Source organism: Amborella trichopoda, chromosome 1 (assembly GCF_054954075.1).
Source record: "Amborella trichopoda isolate Santa Cruz 75 chromosome 1, AtrichopodaSantaCruz75HAP2 v2.0, whole genome shotgun sequence".
Lineage (NCBI taxonomy): Eukaryota > Viridiplantae > Streptophyta > Magnoliopsida > Amborellales > Amborellaceae > Amborella > Amborella trichopoda.
The window spans coordinates 37,115,108-37,140,623 of record NC_142336.1 but is presented as its reverse complement, the minus strand read 5'-3'; the positions used below and the strand labels follow the sequence as shown (position 1 = coordinate 37,140,623).

Sequence of the window (25,516 nt, the reverse complement as noted above, 5' to 3'; positions counted from 1 at the left end):
TATATGAACATATGAGCCCAACGGCCCAGATTGAATCTGGGATATCCGGTAGTGTTTAAATTTTTTTTTTTTACAAATCCAAATCACTTGAAATTTTAGGTGTATGTTCTTCTCATCAAGGTGCATCTAAAAAAAAATATAAAAACAATTATTTGTGAAAAGAAAATAATTACAATACCCTCTAAAACTTTTCAAGGGTATTTTGGTTAATTATTTCATGCAAAATATTTATTTGATATTTTTTAAAGATTCACCTATTTTTTATGAACACACACCTAAAATTTCAAGTGATTTGGATTAGTAAAAAAAAAATTCAAATACTACCAGACATCCGTGATCGTCAGATCGGCCCAGATTCAATCTGGACCGTTGAGCTCATATGCTCATATGAGTTAGTGGGATAACCCCAACTTTTTCCACACATATATATATATATATATATATATATATATATATATATATATATATATATATATATATAAAGATACTACAAAACACAATGATTTCGCCTATCTTCATCACCGTCCAAAGTTCATCGCACAATCACGATTGTCCGGTAGTGTTTCATCTTTGATTTGTTTTCTACAAACCAGAATGACCTGAAATTTAGAGTGTGTGTTCATAAAAAATAGGCGAATCTAAAAAAAATATCAAAAAAATATTTAAATGAAAAAATGATCAAAATACCCTTGAAAAGTTTCGAGAGTAATTTGGTCAATATTTTTTGTGAATTATTTGTTTTATATTTTTATTATGTGCGTTTCACTAAGATACACACACGCTCTAAATTTTAGGTCATCTGATTTGTAGAAAAAAAATGAAAAATGAAATATTATCAGACAATCGTGACCGTGTGATGAACTTTGGATGATGATGAGGGTATAGCGCACCTAATAAAAGTATAAAACAAATAATTCGTAAAAATTATTGACCAAAATACCCCCATAAATTTTTGGGGGTATTTTGGTCAATTTATATTTTACAAATTATTTTTTTCATATTTTTATTAGATGCGCCTCACTAAGATGTACACACGCTCCAAATTTCAAATAATTTGGATTTGTAGAAAAAAATAAAAATTGAAACACTACCGAACAACTGTGACTGTGCGATAAAGTTTGGATGGTGATGAGGGTATGTGAAATCATGTTCATTTTCACCTATAGGCGTTGGGAAGAGTTTTCCATATATATATATATATATATATATATATATATATATATATATATATATATAATATGGAAGACACTACAAAACGGCTATAGGTGAAGTTCTACATTTTACAGTACTTTACCTATACCTCATCACCATCTAAAGTTCATCACATGATCACAGTTGTTCGTTAATATTTTAATATTTATAATTATTTTACTATTCAGATTTATCAAAAATTTGAGATGTGTGTCCATATGACCAAATTGTACCAAAATAAAATATTAAAAAAATAATAGTCATAAAGTAAAAGAATGAAATTACCCCTAAAACCTTATAGGAGTATTTTGCATTATGTTTATGATTCAAATTATTTGTCTTATATTTTATTCATGTGCATCTCACTAAGGCGCACACACCTATAAAATTTCAAATCATTATGATTTGTAAAACAAATATTAAAATTCAAACACTATCAGATATCTGTGATTGTGTGATAAACTTTGAATGGTGATAACGGTGTTGGTGAAGTAGAACTTCACCTATAAACATTTTGTAGTATTTTCATATATATATATATATATATATATATATATATATATCCAATGATTTCATGCAACCGTTGTATAGTAATATGTTGCAACAACCTTAAAAACCCATTTTATAGCCATTTGTTTGATCCAAATTTTGAAATATACACTCTTTCATTCTAATGAACAATCACACAAAAAAAACAAACTTTGCAAACACAACCTAGAAAATATTTTTTTAGCTAAATTAACATAGGCCATTCATTTTGGTGAGATGCTTAGATCTGGCCTTTAGAAAGATTTTTTTATTTTTAATTTTTTGGATGGCTTTATTATCATTAGATCAACAGTGTTAAAAAAGAAAAAAAAAATGATTTTGAGTTTATAAAGGCTAAGCTGTTGAAATTCACAAAATGAATGGTCTGGATTGATTTTTTAAAGAGATTCATTTTGACTATATCTAGGGTTCAAATTGATTTGTTTTTTTTTTTTTGGGATTGATTATTGAGATGAAGAGAGAGTGTGTGTAAAATTTGTTGTCATACAAATACTACAAACATGGTTTTTTAGAAATGTCATTGCATTATACTATGATACAACCGTTACATTAGATCATTGCTCTATATATATAAAAAAATTATGTAAATATCTATTTTAGTTTTTATTATTATCAAAATACCAAATACTTTCCATTATTATTGATATATTTGTTTTCTCAACTTCATAATAGTTTTTTTTAAAAAGACAAAACTACCTATTTTCCGTTTTTCAAAAACAGAAAATTTTTCTCTCTTCCGTCTCTCTAAACGCCAATGTGTGAAAATCTCTCTCATAAAAAAAACCCTATGTTCTTCCCTCCTCATAACAATTTATTTTAAAAAACTATCATATTTTTTGTAAAACCGAAAACTCGTATTCTACAATCGAGTAAGCAGTTTGCCACCAAGGCTCTTCGTAATTCTGCTCCAACAACGGGAGGAGTGAAGAAGCTTCAAAGATATCGCCTCGCCCTAGAACTGTGGCTCTCCCGAGATATTAGCAAGTATCAGAAAAACACACACACAGTTGCCGATTAGGAGGTTGCCCTTCCAAAAGACTCGTTCGTGAAATTGCTTAGGACTTCAAGATGCGTTTCCAGAGCCATGTTGTGTTGGCCTTGCAAGAAGCAGTTGAGGCTTACTTGGTGGGTCTCTTTGAGGATACTAACCTCTGTGCCATTCATCATGCCTAAGGACATCCAGCTTGCAAGGAGGATCAGGGGCGAGAGGGCCTAGGAGTGATCCATGATTCATCTCTCTATATTTACTGGTGTTTTTGATTTCTTAGAGAAGACTTACTGGAGTTTTTGTTGGTTTCATTTGAAGGTCATTTATACTAATTAGGTAGGGGATTCATTTATTTTTGTGTGTGCATAGGAATGTATAATTCTACTCCTACCCTGTAGTCATTAGCATTAGTTCTGACTAAAAAAAAAAAAGAACGGACCCCCGCTCATTATTTCTTTCTCTTAAAAAAGATTGTGCTCTCTCGCTCTAAATCCACGCTCACTCTTTCTCTCTCTTAATCAGATTGCTCTCTCGTAAGGGCAAACAAATCGTTTTCTCTATTTGCAGCAGATCGCCCGTTCTCTCTCTAAAGCAGAAAAACTTCAAGTAAATTCGGTTATAAAGCTCAAAAACATATTTTTTTTTTAAATTTAGGGTTTTGAAAAACTGTAAAGGGTAAATAACTCCAAACTAGAGAGAGAGAGAAAGGAAGCTCTTACCAGAGAGGGAGGGAGGGAGAGAAGGAGCATGTTGAGAAGACCACAGCGCTCCTCTTACTTCTCTCGTATCAACCACCATCCCTCTCCACGAACTTGCGTCGTTCTCCCTCCTCACTCTCCACAAACCACTGATGCATTGGTGGTGGCGGAGGCGGAGCCTAACCTCTCCAAACCTTCCCCCGCCGCTTACCATGACCTCTTCAAGCTCGCCTCGAAGCACCCACAAGCCGAAGCCGCCATGGAAAAACTCTTGCTTCAATCCAGAGAACACAACTGTCCCCTTTCTCTCTCTTCAGCCACTCTCCTCATCAAGACCTTCACCTCCGGTCCGGGTTTTCTCGACAAAGCTCTTCAAGTCTTTGAAGAGGTAAAGCCACGAATCACTAAACCCCTTCTCTGCAACATCATTCTTCAGTCTCTGTTTCGAGCTGGTCGATTTGAGGATGCCATGAAAGTGGTTCGTGATTTGCCGCTATCATCTTCCTGTAAACCCAACTACTTCACTTTCACTATCGTCTTCTCTGCGCTTCTTAAGAGCAATAGATTAGTTGAAGCCATTGAATTCATTCTTGAGATGGGAAAGCAAAATGGGATTGTTCCAGAGTCTCTGCAACTTACTCAACTCATCACTCTCCTCTGGAAGAACAGGGACATCGACAAAGCTTGGGAGGTTTTTCACACTGTGAAGAAGATGGGTTCTGTATCTGTCCAATCCTGTAACGCTCTGTTGACTGGTTTGGGTCGAGATTTTGATTTCTTGAGGATGAACACTCTCATGACTGAGATGAAAGAGATGGGAATCGAACCCAATGTGGTGACCTATGGAATACTCATAAACCATCTCTGTAAATCTCATAGAGTTGATGGAGCATTGCAGGTATTGGAGAAGATGGCTTGTGCTCCTGATACCATTACCTTCAACACTGTAATAGATGGTCTTTGCAGAGTGGGGAGACAAGATGAAGGAATTGCTTTGATTGAAAGAATGAAAGGGATAGGTTGCTCGCCCAACACTGTAACTTACAATTGCTTGATTGATGGGTTATGCAAGGCTGGGGAGATTGGCATGGCTAAGCGCTTGTTTGATGACATGAGGAAGAATAAAGAAGGGCCAGCTCCAAATGTCGTCACTCTGAACACCATGATTGATGGTATGTGCAAGAATGGACGGATAAGTGGCGCTCTTGGGCTTTTGCGTGAAATGAACGATATGGGTCTACAAGGAAATGCCATCACTTATAATACACTGATTAGTAGCCTCTGTGGTGTGAATAATGTGAACAAAGCACTTGAATTGTTTGAAGAAATGGTGGAGAGGGGCTCATCTCCTGATTCGGTCACATACTTTACCCTGATAACAGGGTTGAGCCAAGCTGGGAGGATGAAGGAGGCCTGCAATTTTGTTTTTTTAATGGAAAGGGATGGGTTTTGTCTTGATTTGCAGAGCTATGGTGCTTTGATAAATGGGTTTTGTAGGAGAAAGAAATTCGACGAGGCCATTGCATTGTTTGAGCAAATGGAAAAGAGAGGGCTCAAACCAGATGGCATGACTTATACGATGCTCATTTCGGCAGCGAGCAAAGATAGGGATTTATCCGCTGCTCATGATTTGATGGCCAAGATGGTTGAGGAAGGTTTTAAGCCATCGGTCGTTACTTATGGTGCATTGATCCATGGGTATTGCAGAGCAGGCAAGCTTGAGGATGCCATGAAACTTTTTAGAGAGTTGCCCAGCTTGGGCATCCCACCAAATGATGTGATTTATAACATCTTAATAGATGGTCTATGTAAGGAAAGCAGAGTTGATGCGGCTATCTCTCTATTGGATGAGATGCCAAACAAAGGGCTGGTTCGAACCGTTCCTGCTTATAATGCAGTGTTCAAGGCGCTTCGAGATAAGAATCTCTTGGATAATGCATTTGAGTTGATGGATCAAATGAAAGAAGAGGGATGTAACCCTAATTATATCACTCTGGAGATCCTTGGCGAGTGGTTTTCTTCTGCTGGAGAGCTGCACAGACTGAGAAGTTTCATGCAAAAGGATATCTTCTTGATGGAAGACCTAGTATAATTTAGTGCATTGCAATAGGTACCTTTTAAAATTTTGTTTTGCTTATCTATGTGGAGACATTGTGGCATTTAACCTTTATGGCCATTCTAATATTTAGTGTTGATTATCTAGAATGAGCCATTAGGTCTTTGTTGCTCATACATATTGTAAATGTTGTGCCGGTGTAACATTATGAAATTTCAAGTAAGAAATTGTTTCTGATTAAATCATGATTTTTTTATTTATTTTATGAACACATTTTATTTTGGTTCCATTGGGCATCAATGGTCTTTCCACCCTGTGGTTTATAGCTCTATGTATCCTACTTTTTCTCAGTCTTTATCTTTGGATTAATTGCCAAAAAGCATTGAAATTGATAGTCCACTTTCACACTTACAAATGAGAGTGTTATAATTGTGCTTTAGCATCTTAGGTGTGAACTTAAAGTTCTTGCTGGTTAGATGTTTAATGGGTTGTCCATGTGCAGGATAATCTGTGATAACCTAGGGGAGCTTTAAAGTAATCTGTTACAGTAGATATTGAAGACCATGGCTTCTGGCATGCAGGTTCAATGTACTGTGAGAACTGGTAGTGTTCTTCCACCTGGTATCATCAATAAAGAATAGCTTGACCTTCTTAATGTTTGTCTTATTGATGCGAGCCATATGAATGACAACTTGAATTTTTTTTTTTTTGTAATTGATTTGTTGTGTGCAATGAATTAAATGGAAAGAAATTAAATAAGTGGCTCACATGGCATTAAATCTCTCACAATATTTCATGATTAAGAACCTCATGGATAGTACAAAGGGGCATTGTCGTCAGGATCTCCCAACCTAGGTGGTGATCCCGCTCCATAATCTTGATCTAACACTCTAGGAAAGGGATCTTCAAAGAGATCTCGTTTTCTAAATTTTTGGATCTCAATCACCACTATGGGAATCTCGATGTCCAGCCTAAGACCAACATAACAATTAAATTGATGATTTTCTTTGTTAATAGCCAGCTTGCAATGCAACTATATTTGCAATATAGTTGTTGTTGCTTGCAAGCTATAAATAAAGATCCCGAGTACATATAGTCTTAGATTATATCAGTGTTTCAATATGCGGGATGCAGTCCCGATGCAATCGAGGGGCCAACGTGGCGATGTGGCTCGATGCAGTCCAGATGTGGTGCATCACCTTAATGTGGTCAATAAAGATAAAAAAATTTCAAAAATTCTCAAAAAATAGGCTAATGCATGAAAGAATTTCGAGGTGATTTATATGATAGTAGATATTTAATTTATTCATTAACTTCAATATTATCAGCTGTTAGAGACTTTGAATCCCCTGATAGAAGATATTAGAAAGTAGAAACTAGAAACTTGACACTAACTTTATAGAAGACCTTAGAAGAGATCATGTTTTCATAATTCATAGACATCCAAAAACCATAATCGCAATTGCAAACTTTAAAATTACGAACTCCAAAGCAAAGGTACATACAAACACTAAAAGTCTATGAAGAGTTCAAGAGTCAAAACAAAACATTGAAGACAATAGAAATCAAAAGAATAATCTACTCAGCTCTCAAGTCTCATTCTCAAATCCTAATCAGACAAGTCATCTAGGGAGTCGATTGTGTATGTGCATCTCTAGCATCCCAATTGACAACCCAACCAACAATGAAAGCAATCCGGTGACTTTGTGCAAAAAAAATTGCCACCCAAAATATTTTCTCTTTTGTTTTTTTTTAATCAAAGAACAGTCATGAATGGGGCTATGGAAGCGCCCATGAGTGTGGGCAGGCTAGGAAACACTCGCATATGCGGGCGCATCCCACCAAAGCACCTATGCGCCCCTAGGTGATGTGCCTAGGGGCGCATAGCGCATTATGCTGCTGCATATGCGGCGATGTGGCTGCATTTTAAAGCAATGTATTATATAGAGTAAGATTTGCAGGGATCAAGATCACCAAAAGGTTGAGATCGAGCTCTCTAGTATTTGGGGATCTCAATCCCTAACATATGCAGTGTACAGACCATGCTCCAAACCACACAGATTTTCTAGTCTTTCCTCTACTTCTGATCCCAACAAGTCAACAGCTCTGCACGGTGCATCCCTTTTAGATTTGAAGAATTCTAGCTGAAGCATGTTCCCTTTTGAGGATTTATTTGATGAGTCTCAGCTAAGACCTCATGAAGGATGGCTCGTTTTCAATCTTAAATTGAATTTGAAGAGAACTTAACTGGCTCTAAGAACTTCAAGTAAGGAAGATACATTTTCGTGCATCCAGTTAGAGTGTGGAAAAACCGGATATAACATGAAAGAAGCAGGAAAAATTCCTGGCTCAAGATGTTTAAGCCTTTAAGGGATCAGCTGTGGATGATCCTAGAGCAAGCGAAATACTCCATGCATTACTTAAGCAAAAACTACTAACTTTATCTTTAGGGCTTGTTTGGTTCACGTGAAAACTTGCCTCACGAAACAGGTTGCATAGGAAACATCCACTTACACACGTTTGGTTCGTGTGTAAAGTTGATAAAAACATTTTCATTGGGAAATGGTTTTACCATCAAAAGGAGGAAATCAGGTGAAATGTAATCCCCACCCCACAAGGTGGGGAGTAACTCACCGGGGACCCATTTCTCACACGTGAACCCCAAAAGATATTCTAATAGCGTTTACTGCAGGAGAAGAAATGACGGACGCAAAAAGAAAAACAAACTGCGTTCACCCTGCTCTCCCACTCGTCCCTCTCAAAACCCTAATCGTCAAACCATTGCTCCTTCTTCTCTGCGCTAAACCCTAGCCCCTTCCTTACAAGCCCTAGCCCCTCTTTCACAACCCTCTAACAAAGCCCTGCCCCTCTATCAAAGCCTCCCTGGACGGTCTCTCTCAACCCTCTGCAACTTCTTTCACATACCCTCAAGCGAGGATGCTGGTGTTCTATTATTCTTTGACAATGATGTGTGTTTTTGTTTTGGGCATATTAACCATTATATTTTTTAATTTCCTCAATATTGGTTTCTCAGCTTATGAATTTGAGTTGGGCTCGAACTTATCTATCTTACATAGATGTGACTACAAGTTGGTTTTTCCAAAATCCATGCAACCATTAGAAGAAACTAATTTGGTCAGTGAAGGATTTGGAAATTAGGGAGGTTTGAGAATCAATATGTGTTTTTTTTTTACTGCAATTTCTACCATTAAATTGATAGTCTAGAAATGTATTGGCAATCCAAAGGTAGTGACAGGAGACAGCTAAGGTTACACGTATTTTAATGGAAAATATTCATTTTAATATTTTCGATGTATTATATTATTTTAATATTTTTCTTCTTGAGTCTGGGTATACTTGGTTCTTGATATAGGTTCCAAGTATTTTAATGGAAATTATTTATTTTAATATTTTTTATGTTTTTATTGAGTCTGCGCAGTTTTGGGTTACTGATATGTATTCAATGAGATAGAAGGTTTTTGGGAGCTGATATTTCTTTATTTTATTTACTTTTTAATTGTGATTTTGGGGCTTAAATTATTGTGGGGCTTTGGATAGGCTGGAAACAACACGGATTGATCTTCTTGAAACTAAAATTATGGGGTCTAGTTTCAGTAATTCACAAATAAAACATAGCCATGGAGGCTGTTAATTTTTTAATCCTTTTGTGGCCCCTGTTTTTGAGGAATGATATATTTTTGTCTAAATTAGTTCAAAGTTTTGATCTTTTCCTGACTTGGGCTTTAAGCGTGGCTCATATATCCTTGGGAGTCTCAAGGATCTTGCTGTTTTGTCTCTTAAAATATCATAAAAAATGTTCCCCCATAGTGAGAAAGAGTAGGTTAGCTTGTTTTGGGTTAGTTGACAAACTTCTAAGATTTGTACCCCTGAACTTCCTAATACAAACTGAGATGTCTTACCATTTAGACCAGACAGGTGTGATGGAAGCACGTTTGTAGGAAAGGCTACTGTCATGGAACTCTCGAGTCCCCAGACAGGAAATAACTGTGATTGTTCACTAATTGGGAAAGTGAATTTGTAACTGAATCTGCTACAAAGTGGTATGAAAAGTGTTTCCAAAGAGGTATGAGAAGTGTTCCCAAAGATATATGCCTATTTCACTCCATATGTGTTTCTCTTTTTCATTTTATGCAATTGCAAGTGGTGTGTCCGGTTTCATCATGTATGTACATACAGTATCTGTTCATCTTCTTGTTATCTTTCTATGTACAAGGTTGGTAATGATATCTGATGATTGTGATCTATGGTTGTAGTTTGAGATTGGTTGTTGTGCAACGAATCTTATTTATTGATTGCTTTTGGGTTTGGCAGTGCGGGACCTAGGTTTTCTTTTTTAGTTCTCCCTGTGTCATTCTGTTTCCCATGATCTTTATTAGAAGATAGTGGCATGAAATCCTTCTAAAGAGATATCTATTTCTTGTATAGATGTGCTACATTTTAACCCTTTCATTTGATGTTAAAAAAAAAAAAAGGTTCCGGTTGGTCTTTTTGGGGACAAACTTCAAGGATTGAATCCTTTACCTCCCACCTCCATATGTCAACCAATATGCTAAAGACAAAGGGGCATGGGATGCTTCATTATGCTCTCAATATGCAAATGCAGATAACGTTTTCACTTGATTGAATAAAAAGAATGAGAACTTGGCTCTTGTATCACTTTTTTTTTTATGACTCTCTCTTGCATTACTTTTATGTGTGATGTTTTCAAAATGGCTATGTATATTCATGACTCTCTCTTGCATTACTTCATTATGCTCTCTATATGCATATTCATCAACTTTTATGACTCTCTCTTGCATTACTTCATTATTCTCTCTATATGCATATTCATCAACTTTGTGTTTTGATGCTTTTCTAGTAAGCAGAATATGTACATTGTTTTCTTTTAGATAGATGGGGTTGCAGCTCACACCTTGACTTCCTAGCCTTAGTATCCGAAAAAAAAAGAGGAACTTGGGCTATCTTTGGTTGTCTTTGGTGCGGTAAACAGCCACGCAATGTGCTGTTTCTGTGGTATATGAAAGCATTGAGCCTGGCTACATATGGAATTTATCAATTTTTTGTCTCATTAATGATTTGAAGTAATATCTCCCTTATTCAACTAATCCACCATGGCTACAAGCTTAAAGAAGTGAAATGAATGCAGTTTCATTGGGATTTAATTCTTGTTGTGTGTTGGATGATTGTTTTCTTGCTGTGTACATGATGCTTATCTATTTTTCTTCTTTGAATAGTTTCAGAAAAACAGTGGTATATAACTGTTAAAAGTGTATATAACCGTTAAAAGTGTATATAACTAGCATATATAACAGTGGTATACAACTCATAAAAGTGTATAACCAGCATATAACAGTAACTTAACATGCTGTCAAGTTTGTACTTGTTCATGTGCTTGAGAGTTGAGTTTGATTGTTGCTTCATTTTCTGTTGATATAGGACTCTTTGGACATTGCTTGATAGAGTCTCAAACTGTTTTTAGAGTCTTGTGTGTTCACTCAAGTGTTTGTGTTTACTTGTCAGACTTCAAAGTGGCAGTCTCATGTTCCAATGTTCAATTACATAAAATGGAACATTTATAGAATGAAACCATCATACGCTGCTATTTCAAGTAGAAAATTTACCATAAGGCTTGGCATTTTGATATTGATATACAAAAAAGAAAATCAAGAATAGTGGACATTTTTTTAGAACTTAAAGCCATATGTACAGAATTATATGGGCTTTGGGTGCTGTAGACCTTCTAATCATATTGAAGCAAATAAAATTCAATTCCATTGTTCTCTTGCCCCAGAATAGTGGACATTTTTTTTCCATTGGCTCTTAGTTTGGTGTTTTCTTAACAGTAATATACCTTTTTTGGTTGTTGAAACCTGTTGTACTTCTGTTTGACATTCTTCCTTCAATCTGAGCCACCATGTATGAATGACATGAACTTCGATGCTTCCTATTCGTGCTGGTCTTCCCATTATTTATGTGAATTATATCCATTTCAATTACAAAGCATGGATCGCATACAAGAAACTGATTAGATATGTAGTATTCAAATATAACTTTGAAACTGCAGCTCCTTTATAAATGGATTTTGATATGAAACTTGGAAAGCAATTTGAGTGTTCTAGATGGTGTTAATGTGCCTAGCTCTACCCGTTTCCCTTTAGGTATGGGATCTCAGCAGCCTAAAGACCCCGCGCCCAACAAGAAAGCTAAGAAATATTATTGGAACCTAAAGATGATGACTTCTTTATGGATCTCATGGTAGACGAGGTCAATGGAAAACAAAAATTCAAGGAAATTTCACCCCTGATGCTTGGAGAAGAATGGTAAAAGCCATGCAAGATAAGTTTGGGGATGACTTTGATAGCTCATCTGGCTTTGGTTATCTATCAAAGTCATCCCCAAACTTATCTGGCTTTGGTTATCTATCAAAGTCATCCTCAAAACCCTCCTCCATAGCTCATCTGGCTTTGGATGGAATGACGCCAAAAAGCTGGTCACAGCAGAGGACGCTGTTTGAACCCAATGGCAAGCGGTGAGTCTACAACACTAATCTTCTAGGCAAGTCAATTATATTTATTTAGGTGCATGCCATATTCTTACTGCTAAATTTGCAGCAACACAAATGGGTATCCACGTTTAGGAAAACTCCTGTGCACAGATATAAGGACATGGACCTTTGTTTTGGAGATTCGACTGCCCAATGGAAATAGCAGTCACACTGGATATGATTCTCCTCCTAAGGAGAACACCATACAAGTAGAGGGTAATGTTCCAAATGAAGAGACTGATGGCTTGTCCGAGAGGTTCTTGGGTCCCACTTCCCACCCACCCAGTAGGGGTGGAGGAAGTGGTTGCATCATCCAGTTCGGGTGACAGTGCGGGGACTCCGGCATCCAGTAAGAAGCGCAAAGGCATTGCTAGTTCATGAGCTCGTAAAGGGAAGCGGTCTAGTGCATCCAATAATGCATACGAGCCACTTAATATGGTGGTCGAGGCAATCCGCCAAATGAGCGCCACTAGCCCTAGCTTTGCTTCTGCCCCTGCCTCTACTTCTATTCCTATCCCTAGTGTAGAGGGTGAATGTATGAAAGCCTTGGCTGATGCATATGGTGAAGATTTCAGTCCTGAAGTAGCTTACAAGGCTGCAGATATCTTCTTGCAACCTGGGAGAGCAAACATGTTTTTAGCTATGCCGTTAGAGTATCGCAGGGGCTGGATAGAAAGAGAATTTAGGAAAACATGATTTTTGTCTTTTTTGTGGGGATCTTCATATGTACTGCTACTTTGATACAGTTTTTTATGTTTTATGGAGATTTTGTTATAATGGCTTGTTTGCAATTAAACAATGATTACATATGATGGAGTACTTTAATGATGTGCTTTTGTTTTATGGGGATTTTCCTTTAATGACCTATTTGCAATTAATTGGGACACTCTACTTTGATTGTTTTATGGAGTACTTTAATGATGGCAATTATTTCCACATTTTAGGGTTTGCATTTCTATGTCCAAATTAACTGAACTCTCTCTCTCGCTCTATGGTTTAACGGTGGCATTTATGAAGTTAATTTGTGTATGAGGTTTACATATTTTTAAAGGAGGTACCTGTTAATTCAGCAGCCCAAAAGCGCACATTATCTGTTCACAAGAAAATTATCTGTTCACAAGAAACTGCAACTTTTCCTAGTTTTCCTATGGCTGGTCTTCTCTCCACTGATAAAAGAAGAAGTAATGGCTGGGAATTACGTGATAGTACTTGCCTTTCAACATGCCCCACCTCTACCTTTCTTCTCTCTCTTTTCTCTGGTCTTTTTTGTCTTTCCTGGTTTTACCATTGAAATTTTACAAAGGGAAAGCTTGTCCACTTATGCTTGCTCTCTTTTGTGACTTTCTCTCTGTTTTTTCTTTGTTGGGTATCTGAATTTTGGCTTCATATGCTATCCTTTTGGGGTATAAGAGTTTAGAGACAGACGAATTCTCAGAGCCTCCAATTTAGGATAACATATAGAATGAATATGTTGCAGAGATAGTGGACTTAATGGGGTCGGGCATGCCCAGACTCCATGTGCTTGGCTCAACTCTTTGTATGCAGGTATATTCATCTCCTTTAGCATTGGTTTTTCCTTGTTTTCGTTTCAGGTTGTTAGATAGCTTCTGGTCTTTGATAATAAGTGGGTTTATGGCTTCTAAGCATGAGTGCTTTTGAGTGCTTTTTTAGTGGGTTCAGGGTTTGTTTCTTTGTTGGGTTTTGTATGTATGTCTTAGAGTTGGTTTCCTCTGATTTAATGCATGATTTATGTTTCCTAAATATGACTTGAACTTGGGTGCCTCTGTTTTAATGTTTTGGGTTAGTGGGTTTATTGATTGGACTAGTTGCCTTTTTATTCTGGTTGCATGTATTGGGACAATGGGTTTTAGGTGTATTCATGGTCTTTCTATATGATTTTGGGTAATTTTTTTCTTCATTAATGGGTATTTTTTTTCTCTATTAAGATACTTGAGCAAGTGGCTTTATTTTTGTTATGAAATAAGTATCGAATTAAGCAAAGAATTTCTAGGAAGTGAGTATAATTGTTGTTCCGATTTTTTTACATAACCAATATGCCGTTGAATTTAGGAGTTAAACAAGATATTATGTTTTTTATTTTTATTTTGACAGAGTGCATTGTATATATTGACATGTGAGGATCTCTTTTGTAATTAATCGTGCAGGAAACTATATTGTCATGGAACGAAAAAAATTGCTCATAATTGTTGTCTTAGCTCTTTGTACATGGATAATTTGTCATGTACTAGAATTGATTAATAAGCGACCCATTCGAGTTCACACTTTTATCGCTGACTGGGTCTGCCTTTGTTGAGTACCTAATGACTGAACATGGAAGAAGCTGCTTTGATTTACTACATATGGATGTCAATACCTTTTGCAGATTGTGTGATATTTTCAGACAGAGGTCCCTTCTTTATGATAATCGGAATATTATGGTAGAAGAACAAGTTGCAATTTTCTTGAACACTAACACAAAGTCACGCCAACAGGGTGTTGCAAATTCGCTATCAACATTCTGGAGAGACAATTAGTAGACATTTCAATAATGTGTTGAATGTAGTACTACGCTTAGGAAGGGAGTATCTGTTACCCCCGAGTGGTGCCACTCGTTCTTCAATCTCAGGACACACTAGATTTGCTAAATTTTTTCAAGGTACCAAATTGTCATCAAACTTAATGTTATTTCTATAATGTATTTTTACCTCATCTGATATGCCTTTGCATAACATTGATAGGATTGTGTTGGAGCGCTTGATGGGACACATGTCACAGCTCATGTTAAATCACAATGTCATCCTCAATTCCGCAATAGGAAGGGTCAGATATCTCAGAATGTACTAGCTGCGGTTTCATTTGAAATGACTTTTCAATATGTGCTTGCTGGATGGGAGGGATCTGCTTCAGACTCTAGAGTTTTATACTCTGCATTAGAGAGGGCTACTAATCCATTAAGAGTACCTCCAGGTAATAGTGAATATGATTTCATGCATAGTAACATTATGAATTTTATTAAAATGCACTCATTGATGTAACTATCATATTTGTTCCAGGTAAATTCTACCTCCTAGATGCAGGCTACCCCAATCATATGCGTGGGTTCATAACACCATACCGAGCAACTCGTTACCATCTTTAGGACTATCGAGGTGGTAATAATCCCAGGACAAGACAAGAACTATTGAATTATCAACACTCATCACTGCCAAATGTTGTTGAGCGTACATTTGGCTTGTGGAGGGCACGCTTCCCAATCTTATAGAAGCAATTTCGCTACCCATTTGAAAGTCAAGTTGGTATTGTCATTGCAACTTGCATATTACACAGCTATATCAGGATGACAAGGGTTGTCCTCACTGATGAGGAGTCAAGGTTTGAAAATGTATTGGAACATGCTGATCAAATGGTGCGACCACCCATAACTCATGATGAGGATGAGGATGACATTGCTACAGAGTTACGTGAAGAAATTTCCAATGCAATGTGGGAGCGATATCGATATAGGGTTTAGGATGCAATAGTTGTGAGGGTATTACATTTTTTCCTTTTTTATTGTACTCGTACTAATGTTATCATTTCAAGATTGGATATGGACATCATGTGTTGAAGATGTATTCATGGATTGGAATGGAAAAAGTATTGTTAAATTTTGTACTGCAAATATTTTTCCATTAATCTTACAAGATAGCTATTGAAAAAAAAAAAAAAATAAAAAAAAAAAATGCACGGACTACTTAATCAAGGCTGGATGCTTGTATAATTTAATAAAGTGAACCAAACTTACAATCTAAACCATCTATTTTTTAAAATATATTACAAATTAAATGTTCTAGAAAAATCATCTTAATGGGATGGATGTTGGTATCAAATTGACATATTTGCAATTGAACGGTTAAAAATTGGTCTTAATCTAAATTCTAGGAAGTAGTTTACTCATGGGTAACCAAACATAAGAAATTGGTTTTGCATGAATTTCAGAAACTGGTTACCCATGTGAACCAAACATGAAAAAAAACAGATTGGAAACCCTATTGCACAAAAACTGTTTGCATGTGAAAACCGTTTTCCATGTGCAAACTGTTGCACGGGAACCAAATGAGCCCTTAGTCTAGTCAACTAGCTTTGCTTCTCTTATCCCCAAAATTAGGAACTCAACAACTTCTTATCTTTCACTTTATAATCACGTGCAGCTTGTTCCATGAACTATCATCCGAAATTTTCATTCATTGAGTTGTGCTTGATTTGTCTGACCTGAACTTACAGGAGAATTCTAGGATAGGTAACCACAGATAATATCACTCTGACCAATGAACCCATTGGGAAATTAGATTGCTTCACGTTTGAAGGGAAGCTAGCACTCAAATTGAACAAGTCCCTTGAGTCATTGTTCTGTTAGCAGTCTTGTCTGGGCGAATACGGGGAGCCCAGCATTCTCCTGGAACTCATTGAGTCAACCAGATAGTCGCCCAAGTCGACGGCTGCCTAGTGAATCTTGTGGTTTATCATGAGACTTGCCAGAAATACCTGTATTGCTATTTGAGACTTTTCTGAGCTGCCTTGATATGATTTGTATTGGGAATGACCTGATCGATATCCATTGGGATTAGTCTCAGAGCACATAATTGATGGCATTTTATTGAGTTCACCCATGTTATTAGGTTCGTTATGAGGTGGCCTCTTCGGTTTGGCTTGCAAGGGAAGTGCATTGGCCCATTCCAGGAAGACTTTGTTTTTTTTTTTTTAATATTAAGAGAAATAGCTGATGAGCCTCACAAACTTTGTGAAATTTGATACATTATCTGATGAATATATTAAATATAATATTAAAGATTGTTTGAGGGCAATAAACTGGAGGTTTTAATAATGCAAAAGGTCAGCGATTCCATAAACGTGTGCTCGAAGGGTAACAGAAATGACTAGGTTCCTCCAAAAGTATGGCGCGTGCTCCCACAGGAGCATACTGTAAAAGACCTATTTAGGAGTGTTTCTTGATTTAAAATTTTTGGATCCACTATAGAGTCACCAAATGGATATTTTCAAAAATCTTGATTTTGAGTTTCTATACAATCAGATTTGACCATCCAAAATTGGGAAGGTCTTTGTGCAATCTTAAGAGGCTATTATTTTCTGGCACATGTAAAATGAGTATGAGAAAATCTTTTTGAGTTGGTTTCTTCTATGCCCCTGAAATCCAAAAGTATTCATAGACTGTGTTTCACCTGTGGGAACATATATTTCCAGGTGTGCACTACATTACAACCTCTTAACAAGTAGCATATACCAAGGGCTAAAAACCTGAAGACATGGCCCTCTTCTGCCAAAGCAAAGTCAACTTCACCACATTGCAAATAACCCATAATGGAATCTATATGGATGATATGCAGTAGAACAGTTTACATAACAGTTTTGTAAAAAAGGATATGGAAAATTTTCATTCCAACTTGAATTTCTATCTTTTATGGGGGCTCCATGCATTGTGAATATTTACACAAAATGAAAACATGTCAACTACTTCCAATGTTTGATGAACGATGTTGATTTTCCATCAAGCATGGTGCGGAGATGTCTTTGTATGGTGCAGATATTACACACTACATGTATCCTCATTTTTCAATCAGGAAGTTACCTTTGGAAGTGAAAAACTATAAAGAAAGTTCAGAAAACATAAACTGCTTTTGTATGGTACATGGTGCCTGAGGGGCATCTGCTATTTGTTCCCAGTAAGAGATGGTTTATGTTAAGCATGCCTAGGTGAATTAACATTGCACTGATGGTCAATTTTCAACATTCATTGTCCAGAAATGGATGGTGGATTCCCCCATGGTTACCATGCACCAAACTTGTATGGGCGATACTTTCCCTATTAGTAAATTGAGAATCCATGCGATATTTGAGGTGGACTGAATTTACCTGAAAAATTATGAACTGCTGTAAAATCTTGTTGATTACAAGTTCTGGCTTTTGGGTTTGTGGCCCTGGTGCATCCTTGATCTTTGTTCTTGATTGATAAAAAAAGTGGTGTTTTAGGAGGATCTTATTACTTCATCATCTAATTAGAGTTGGCTGCCATTCTACTCTATTAAGAGTCATACCTCAGTGAGGCCATAAATCCTCATATCTTTTCTCACTACTTCCAACCTAATGTCACTATTTGGTATGAAAATGCACACCGTACACATCTATAGTTGATCCTCAAGAACCATATTGAGAACAAACTATGATACCCCAGTTGATCTCCTCGAACCATAATGAGAACAAACTGTGGATGCCCTGCTATTGTATGGAATAGATACAAGTGTCTGCATTTTCTCATTCGAAGCCCAAACTTATAGAGCCACAGTTTACATGAATATTACTTCTTCTTTTTTTCCTTCAGACCTTCGGAGTAATCGCTATACACCACGGGTGTATGGTAATGGTACGACAAACGGGTACATACCACCCTTCCAGGATGTTATATGTTGGAGGTTAATCTCCATAGTCCAGGATGTTATATGTTGGCGGTTAATCTCATAGTCCATGATCCAGGGAATGGAAGGATGATACCCCACAGAGTTCAACAAACCAAAGTTATGGTGTATACTGAGGCCTTGTTTGTGTACCACATACATGTGAAAAAATGTGAAGAGTTGATACAACAATTCAAATATCCAGACTTAATTTTTAGTAGCTTTCGAATAGAAGGATTATTTATGAGGCAGCTTGTTCTTTAGGATTTTTTAACGCATGTGATATTTTTGTTCCCATTCATTCACATCCTCTCGACCAAAAGAAAGGCTATGTAAGATGAGATGAAATGACTTTCAATCCAAGAAGCTAGTAAATTTAGTAAGGTTACACATTAAGGTCCACTTAGTGAGCTAACTGATGAAAACATATACCGTTATTTTCATTAATTTACAATGAATAAAATGAATCCAGTACATAGTCTCTTTTGTTTTAGATTATGAATGAAGTCATAGCATAGGATTAGTATACATCAAGTTGCATCAAGAAATTCAAAGAAGATGGATGTATTCTTAGGAGGAAATACGAGTCAACAGAATTTGCCATCTATCACATCTCAATTTAGATTGTGCTTGAGAGAGCACCCCCATCACAATCTATCAGCTTCAGTATTAGTTTCTCTAAGCAAGTGCTGGAATTATATATTGAAATGGCTATGAAGATCCAGGATCCCTTCCATGACATTTGTGTCATAGTTATTGAACATCTAGTGTTGATCCACAGTCTTCTAATGCTCGAGGAAATGTTAGAAACCTGTAAATAAAATGGGTAAATTTCTCATGCAGATATCTGCCTTTTAAACTCTTTCTTAAGCATCAAACATGTATCAGAATATGAATAAGCACCGATATATAATACTAAACCAATAAATTTATTCTTATTCTAGAGCAGCCAGCTGTAATTACAGTCCATCTTAATTCCTTCTTAAAAGCAGTCCAGCAGGTTGTCGATTAAGATTAACTATTAGCCAGTCACAAACTGTAGCTTAGTTCTGTAGACCCTAGTTTGCAGGTGGAGTTTCCCTGACTTGACCGAACAACCCCAAATTTAGTTATTTCAACTACACCGAATCATTTCCCAGTTGAGTGAAAATTACTTTCATTCCAAATATATTAATGACAATTAAAAGAATATGTAGTATTTAAGTACATACTCATGAAGTAGAAGATATTACTATAAAATATCTTTTATGATCCCACATGGGACAATCATTAATCAAACTGTTCAACAAAAACATCTATTTGGAGCTATAAATTCCTTCCATGTGTTTTGCACAAGACATCCATTGTAATACAACTAAAACATGTTTTGGTGATCATGAATTATTCTATAAAAATTTCAAAAATGTATATATTCTCTGATTTAGCCCAAATGAATACATGCAATTTGAAATCCTCAGTTGTACATTGGCTTATAGCTCATAGGGCTAAGAGTAGTATCAAGCTTGTACTAATTACTTAAAAGAGTTGCCAGCATAGGGAAGTATCATGCTTCTACTAATTACTTAAAAGACTTACCAGCATAGGGATCAACGAGAGGAAAGTCGAATGGCTGTAGAATTTCCATCTTTTGAGTATCTCGAGTTTCCCTCCTGTATTGTTGCTGTTACAATACAAGTGCACTTTAGATATCCTTCTATCAAATGTATATTGATAAAGATAAATCATTCCATTGTGCAACCTAGACTGTTTTTGCAATGTGAAAGATACAGTTACATGCCATAGATTGATAAATAGCAAGAAATAGTTGAATCAAGACCTTGATTCTGAGCAGATCTGCAGTCAACATTAGACTGCTAATATTGTAGCTCTTGTCTCCCCAAGATGCAAAACAACTTAGTCGCAATGGAGCCATGAAATCCTAGTTCTGTATCACACACAAGTAGATTGTGATGATATAGTCCTTCAAAAGGCTTTCTTGAATATCTGGAAGTTCCAAATTTTAAGCATATATCTAGTTGAAGAATAAGTCAAAACCTTCAACCACTTGACTATTGACAAAATATAGAACCATAATGCCAAGAAATGTACTCTAACCAAGAATTAGGGAATTAATAAAGGAAGGCAGCTCACCTTTATTTGTGAGGAAAATACGCCATGCCATATAAGAGACCCAGTCACCGCTTCGCATCTAAAAAGTTTGTAGTAATTGGTTTTGTAGGATCACGATCAGTACATTATAAATTGGCCGACAAACATAATGCCGTAAAGAGAGACATCACCAATAATCTCCGCAGGAACAATAACCGTTCTGAAAGTGGTGGAAAAGGCTAACATCCCTGATGATGATTTCTCTATTGGTGATTTTGGATATGAGTTTAATGGCAATATGGCAATCCCTACAGATGCGTAGATTTTTGAAAATACGAATAACTTTTCCAGAGGTGCCCTGTATCAGTCCATATGCAAGGGCCAGCCTTTCACTGTGGTGAAAAAGCGATGCCTTTTTCTCCTCATCAGCTATCTTGTGGAGCACAAGGCTGTTGTTAGGAACATATCCTTCTAGAGCTAGTCGGTCCTTGAGTTCCTCTATCTTGCCATAGATTTGCACTGCCTGTGGATGCGAACCATCTTGAGACAAAAACACATGAACTTGACCATCAACTTCTATCCAACTACACCCAGGTTCCTTTTTCACTCCCCTCAAAATCATCATCTGCCTAACCCTAGCAACATCATCCCATCTTTGGGCAGATGCATAGATGTGGCATAATAGAACGTAAGTAGAGTCAGTACGTGGCTCTGACTCAAAGAGTTTCTTTGCAGCTTTCTCCGCTAGTTTAATGTTCCCATGTATTTTGCAAGCACCAAGAACCGTCCGCCATATCGAAGCATCGGGAGTAAGATCCATCTGATCGAGAAAGCTTTCAACCTCATCAAGATGGCCTGCTCGGCCAAGGACATCAACCATGCATGCGTGGTGCTCCATGGTAGGAGTGATTCCATAAGAACTTTCTAATGAATCAAAATGCATCCTCGCCTGTTTGATCAAGCCCACATGGCTGCAGGCTGAAAGAACTCCAATAAATGTCACCTCATCAGGTCTTACACCTTCATCTACCATACTTTGAAAGGCTTCAAGAGCCTTCACTCCATACCCATTTTGCGCATATCCACATATGATGGTGTTCCATGAGATCACATCTCTTGTATCCATGCCATCGAATAAGGTCTCTGCTTCCTCGATGCACCCACATTTCCCATACATGTCAACAAGTGCACTCATCACAAAAACATCGTTTAGATGCCCGCTCTTGACTACCCAAGAATGGATTTGGCAACCATTTCCCAAAGCTGCCATACTAGAACTTGCTCTTAGGGTGCTCGCATAGGTGAAACCATTAGCATGCACGCCTTCTCGTTGCATTTGGTGAAAGCATTCAAATGCCTTCTCCCCCTCCCCCCTCTGTGCATAACCCGAGATTAGCACAGTCCAGGAGAACACATCCCTCGCCAAGAGACCATCAAACACCCTCTGTGCCCTCTCCAGTTGCCCACATTTTGCATACATGTCAAGGAGAGAGTTTGCCACAAAAGGGTCCTCTTCGATGCCACTCTTGGCAACATAGGCATGAATTTGTTCTCCGCAATTTATGGTTTGAAGGTCGGTGCAAGACATCAGGACACTGATAAATGTGTACTTGTTGGGCCTAATCCTTTCTAATAGCATACAATTGAAGATCCTAAGGGCCTCCTCACAATTGTCCTCATTTTGATATCCTGAAAGAAGAGCATTCCATGAAACCACATTGCGACTGACCATTGCGGCAAAAACTTTGGAACCCTCTTCCACAATCCCAAACTTCATGTACATTGAAATCAACGCATTTCCTACTGAACAATCCATTAAGAACCCAACTTTTGCGATATAGCCATGTACGCACCGGCCATAGCACCATTCGCCCACATTTGTCACAGCACTAACAAGGCTAGCAAGAGTAAACTCATTCGGAACCATGCCAGCCCGTCTCATATCTCTAAACAGCATGGCTGCCTCTTGGCCATAGCCTTCTTGATCACAACATGCAATCATTGTACTCCAAGACACCACATCCTTCTCTCTCATCCTTGAAAACACCTTACAAGCTTCCTCAATCAATCCAAATTTCGCATACATGTCAAGAAGACTGTTTTTAGAAAACCTGTCAAGCTCACACCCGATTTTGATCATCACAGCATGGATTGCTCTCCCATCTCTCAACGAGCCCAAAATAGAGCAGCCCTTAAGCATGTTTGCCAAAGTAAAATTGCTAAATCTCATACCTTTTTCAATCATCTGATTAAACAATGACAGTGCCTCCTCAATGCATCCATTATGAATATACCCGGCTAGCAAAGCATTCCAAGAAATCATGTTATGCAAAGGCATGCCATGAAAAACTCTCTCTGCGCAATCCATGTCTCCACACTTTGCATACATATCGACAAGTGCGCAACCCACAAACAAATCAGAAAGAAACCCAGTTTTTAAAGCTTGCCCATGCATTTGCATGCCCAATCGAATGGCTGTGCACATAGCACAGGCCTTCAAACCAGTAGCGAGAGCGAACCCATTAAACTGAATTCCCGCTCTGACCATCTCCTGAAATAAAAACAAGCCCTTTTCACACTCTCCCTGAGCAATGTACCCAGCTATAAGGGAATTATATGAGACCACATCTCTCTGATACATTTCATCAAAAACTTTACGCGCACAATTGGGTTTCCTGCATTTTACATAAAGATTCACCAGAGAATTCAAAATGTGTGAATCTGGCTTGGTGTCACCCTTGATAACGTGGGCATGAACGGATTGGCCTTGCTTAAGAGAGAGATTCAGAGCACATGTCTGCAACATAGTAGAGTATCTCTTCAATATGTCGATATTGGGTAGAGGGAGCAGTATTGGAGCACACGTCCTGCCATTAGAGAGAGGCTCAGGGTTCAAGATTTCAGTGCCATTTAGAGAGATCAAGGGTGACGAGGGAGAAAGTAGAGTTGAGGCCATGAATGAATGCAGGTGTTTCGTGTCAAGTCCGAATGGAACTGGGACACACTTCCTGAGAGATCGTCAATAATCAAGTAAATGAATAATCATTGCAATAAAAATGTTTTGAACCCAAAACAATAAATTTGGACTTTTAGGAGGAAGGTATTTCGTGAACCAGGATCCAAATTTACAATATATCATGTAACTTTTCCATTTTTTGGAAAACAAAGTATACTCCTAATATAAATAAGAAAGCGTGTGGTTTGTATATAAGGCTGAGGGTCTAAACGATAAAAGTAAGGCACACCTTCAAATCGTGTCAAAACGATGTTGGTTTGGCACGGAAAATCTTTATGATGGCCTAAAAAGTTATTTTAATCTCTAATTATAAAATTTTAAGCTCTTAAAATTGTGTAGACCAAACAGATTTACGAACTCCTAAGAATCTTGAAAATGGTCTAGACAATACATTGCCTCTTCTAATGGCCCATTCCAAGCATATCCCCTGACCAACACATTCCATAAGAAGATGTTTCCTTTCGGGATTTTATCAAACAGTTTGCGGGCAAGAGGTAAAGAATCACAATAAATAGCACACAAATTCACTAGTCTTGTGGCCACAATGGGGTCATACCCAAAGCCCATATGGAGCAAGCGGGCATGGATCTGTTTACCTGGTTTAATAGCCTTTTGGTACGCACAGTTTTGGAGGAGCGACGAATAGAAGCCGCAAGAGTCCCGGTGAAGAGGACTAATGGTTGGTTTCGGTGAGAATTTGAGGAGCTACTGACTAAAATTTAAATTTGTGATTTGGTTTTGAAGAGGAGAGAGAACGAAAGGAATCGGACGAGAGGAGTAAGAGAAGCGAAAAACCGACGAGCAATTGAGGGGCTTAATGGGGGTAAGCTACAGGAAGAAGAGAAAGCAAAGTTCATGGCGAGAACAAAAACTTGGGGGCACTTAAAACAGGGTGAAGCATTGAAAAGAGGAGAGAGAATAGTCTTAGAGAGAGAGAGCAACAGAGAGCAGGGGAAGTTTTGGAGATGGGAGATCCTTAACGGATATGTTTTCTCTCGTTGTATGTAATACGATGTGGTTTGAAATTGGCGGGCGTTAAATGCAAAATAACGGCCAAAAATAATATCTGGGTGGATCCAACTACTATCAATCTCCATCTATCCAGTGATTGGACGGCGATGAAACTCAAAATCTCAATTTTTTTTTCTTGAAAATATTTGGTGACTATAACGTGATCCAAAAATTTCAAATCGAAAAAGAAGTCCCCGAATTAAGTTTGTTCATCAAGAGATTAAAGGCAAAGTGCACTTTGTTTATTCTGAATTACTTCAGGACATGTTAGGATCGTGGCGGTAGCACACCCTACTCACCACATTGTTGTTTTCATGCCCACTGAAAATACCACACTAACACTTCAAAAAAAAAGTAACTCTTAAACTATTTGAAAGAATAGTTAGGAGCACCAAAAAAAATTTTAAAAATAAAAAATAGAAAAATTTCCAAAATAAAAAAAATATTTTTGTAGTGAAGTAAAATTTAATGAAGCCCAACTAATTGTGGTTAAAAAAATAGCCAAAAAAAAGATTTTAAATAATGTTTTTGTGATTGAAAGTATTTTCAAAATTTCTAAAAAATGGAAAAATGAAAAAATAAGTATTTATCGCCAAATTATTTTCCAATCTTTGCCAGAATTATAAAAATATAAATAAACATGTTATAAATTTATTTTTTATTTTTTAAGATTTTTAATATTTTTTTTGAAAAATTGAAGATCCTTGAATTGAACTTCCAACTTGAAGATAACTCGAGCAAGGGCCCGAGCCCGAACAACTCGACGCTAGTTCCTTTTGTAACCCATTATTTAGAGCAAGTGAAAACATTGTTTCATTTAAAAGCTGTAAGCAGTTTTAGTGTTGCATGCTGTCATGTGAATAGTGGAGTAGACCAAGTTAGGTCATTTCTCACTCTTAAATAGG

At 37.2% G+C, this 25,516-nt stretch overlaps 3 protein-coding genes across 10 annotated transcripts; 2 read left to right on the top strand and 1 right to left on the bottom strand.

The window, feature by feature from the left end:
• Nucleotides 1-3,380: 3,380 nt before the first annotated feature.
• LOC18433214 (Pentatricopeptide repeat (PPR) superfamily protein) lies at nt 3,381-15,708 on the top strand. 7 transcript variants are annotated; one of them, XR_016053401.1, is made up of 6 exons: nt 3,381-5,536; nt 5,985-6,085; nt 13,525-13,592; nt 14,540-14,703; nt 14,786-15,014; nt 15,101-15,708. XR_016053401.1 is itself a non-coding variant. In XM_088863884.1 (2 exons), the coding sequence occupies exon 1, from the start codon at nt 3,476-3,478 to the stop codon at nt 5,516-5,518; it is 2,043 nt and encodes a 680-aa protein (XP_088720010.1). In that variant the 5' UTR covers nt 3,381-3,475; the 3' UTR covers nt 5,519-5,536; nt 5,985-6,137. The 7 variants fall into 7 exon arrangements, 1 of the variants encoding a protein (XP_088720010.1); XR_016053405.1 differs by having other exon boundaries at nt 14,431-14,703; XR_016053400.1 differs by having other exon boundaries at nt 13,458-13,592.
• LOC148783810 (uncharacterized) lies at nt 11,821-12,854 on the top strand. Its single transcript, XM_088863899.1, has 2 exons — nt 11,821-12,032; nt 12,115-12,854. Exons 1-2 carry the CDS (start codon nt 11,821-11,823, stop codon nt 12,371-12,373), a joined length of 471 nt encoding a protein of 156 aa, XP_088720025.1. The 3' UTR covers nt 12,374-12,854.
• Nucleotides 15,709-18,912: 3,204 nt separating the features above from the next.
• LOC105420574 (pentatricopeptide repeat-containing protein At2g03880, mitochondrial) lies at nt 18,913-24,636 on the bottom strand. Of its 2 annotated transcripts, none has more exons than XM_020666623.2 (5): nt 24,197-24,636; nt 20,627-23,592; nt 20,313-20,420; nt 20,072-20,156; nt 18,913-19,307 (listed from the first exon to the last, which is right to left on the bottom strand). In XM_020666623.2, the coding sequence occupies exon 2, from the start codon at nt 23,538-23,540 to the stop codon at nt 20,772-20,774; it is 2,769 nt and encodes a 922-aa protein (XP_020522282.1). In that variant the 5' UTR covers nt 23,541-23,592; nt 24,197-24,636; the 3' UTR covers nt 18,913-19,307; nt 20,072-20,156; nt 20,313-20,420; nt 20,627-20,771. The 2 variants fall into 2 exon arrangements, with proteins under 2 accessions (XP_020522282.1, XP_088720007.1); XM_088863881.1 differs by having other exon boundaries at nt 20,627-23,451; nt 24,197-24,616.
• Nucleotides 24,637-25,516: the final 880 nt, after the last annotated feature.

Excerpts from the sequence above, each read along its gene's own strand:
- LOC18433214 (XM_088863884.1), top strand. The coding sequence starts at position 3,476 with ATGTTGAGAAGACCACAGCGCTCCTCTTACTTCTCTCGTATCAACCAC.
- LOC148783810 (XM_088863899.1), top strand. The coding sequence starts at position 11,821 with ATGGTAAAAGCCATGCAAGATAAGTTTGGGGATGACTTTGATAGCTCA. Across the intron at positions 12,033-12,114 it reads TTTGAACCCAATGGCAAGCG|CAACACAAATGGGTATCCAC; the intron begins GTGAGTCTACAA and ends CTAAATTTGCAG.
- LOC105420574 (XM_020666623.2), bottom strand. The coding sequence starts at position 23,540 with ATGGCCTCAACTCTACTTTCTCCCTCGTCACCCTTGATCTCTCTAAAT.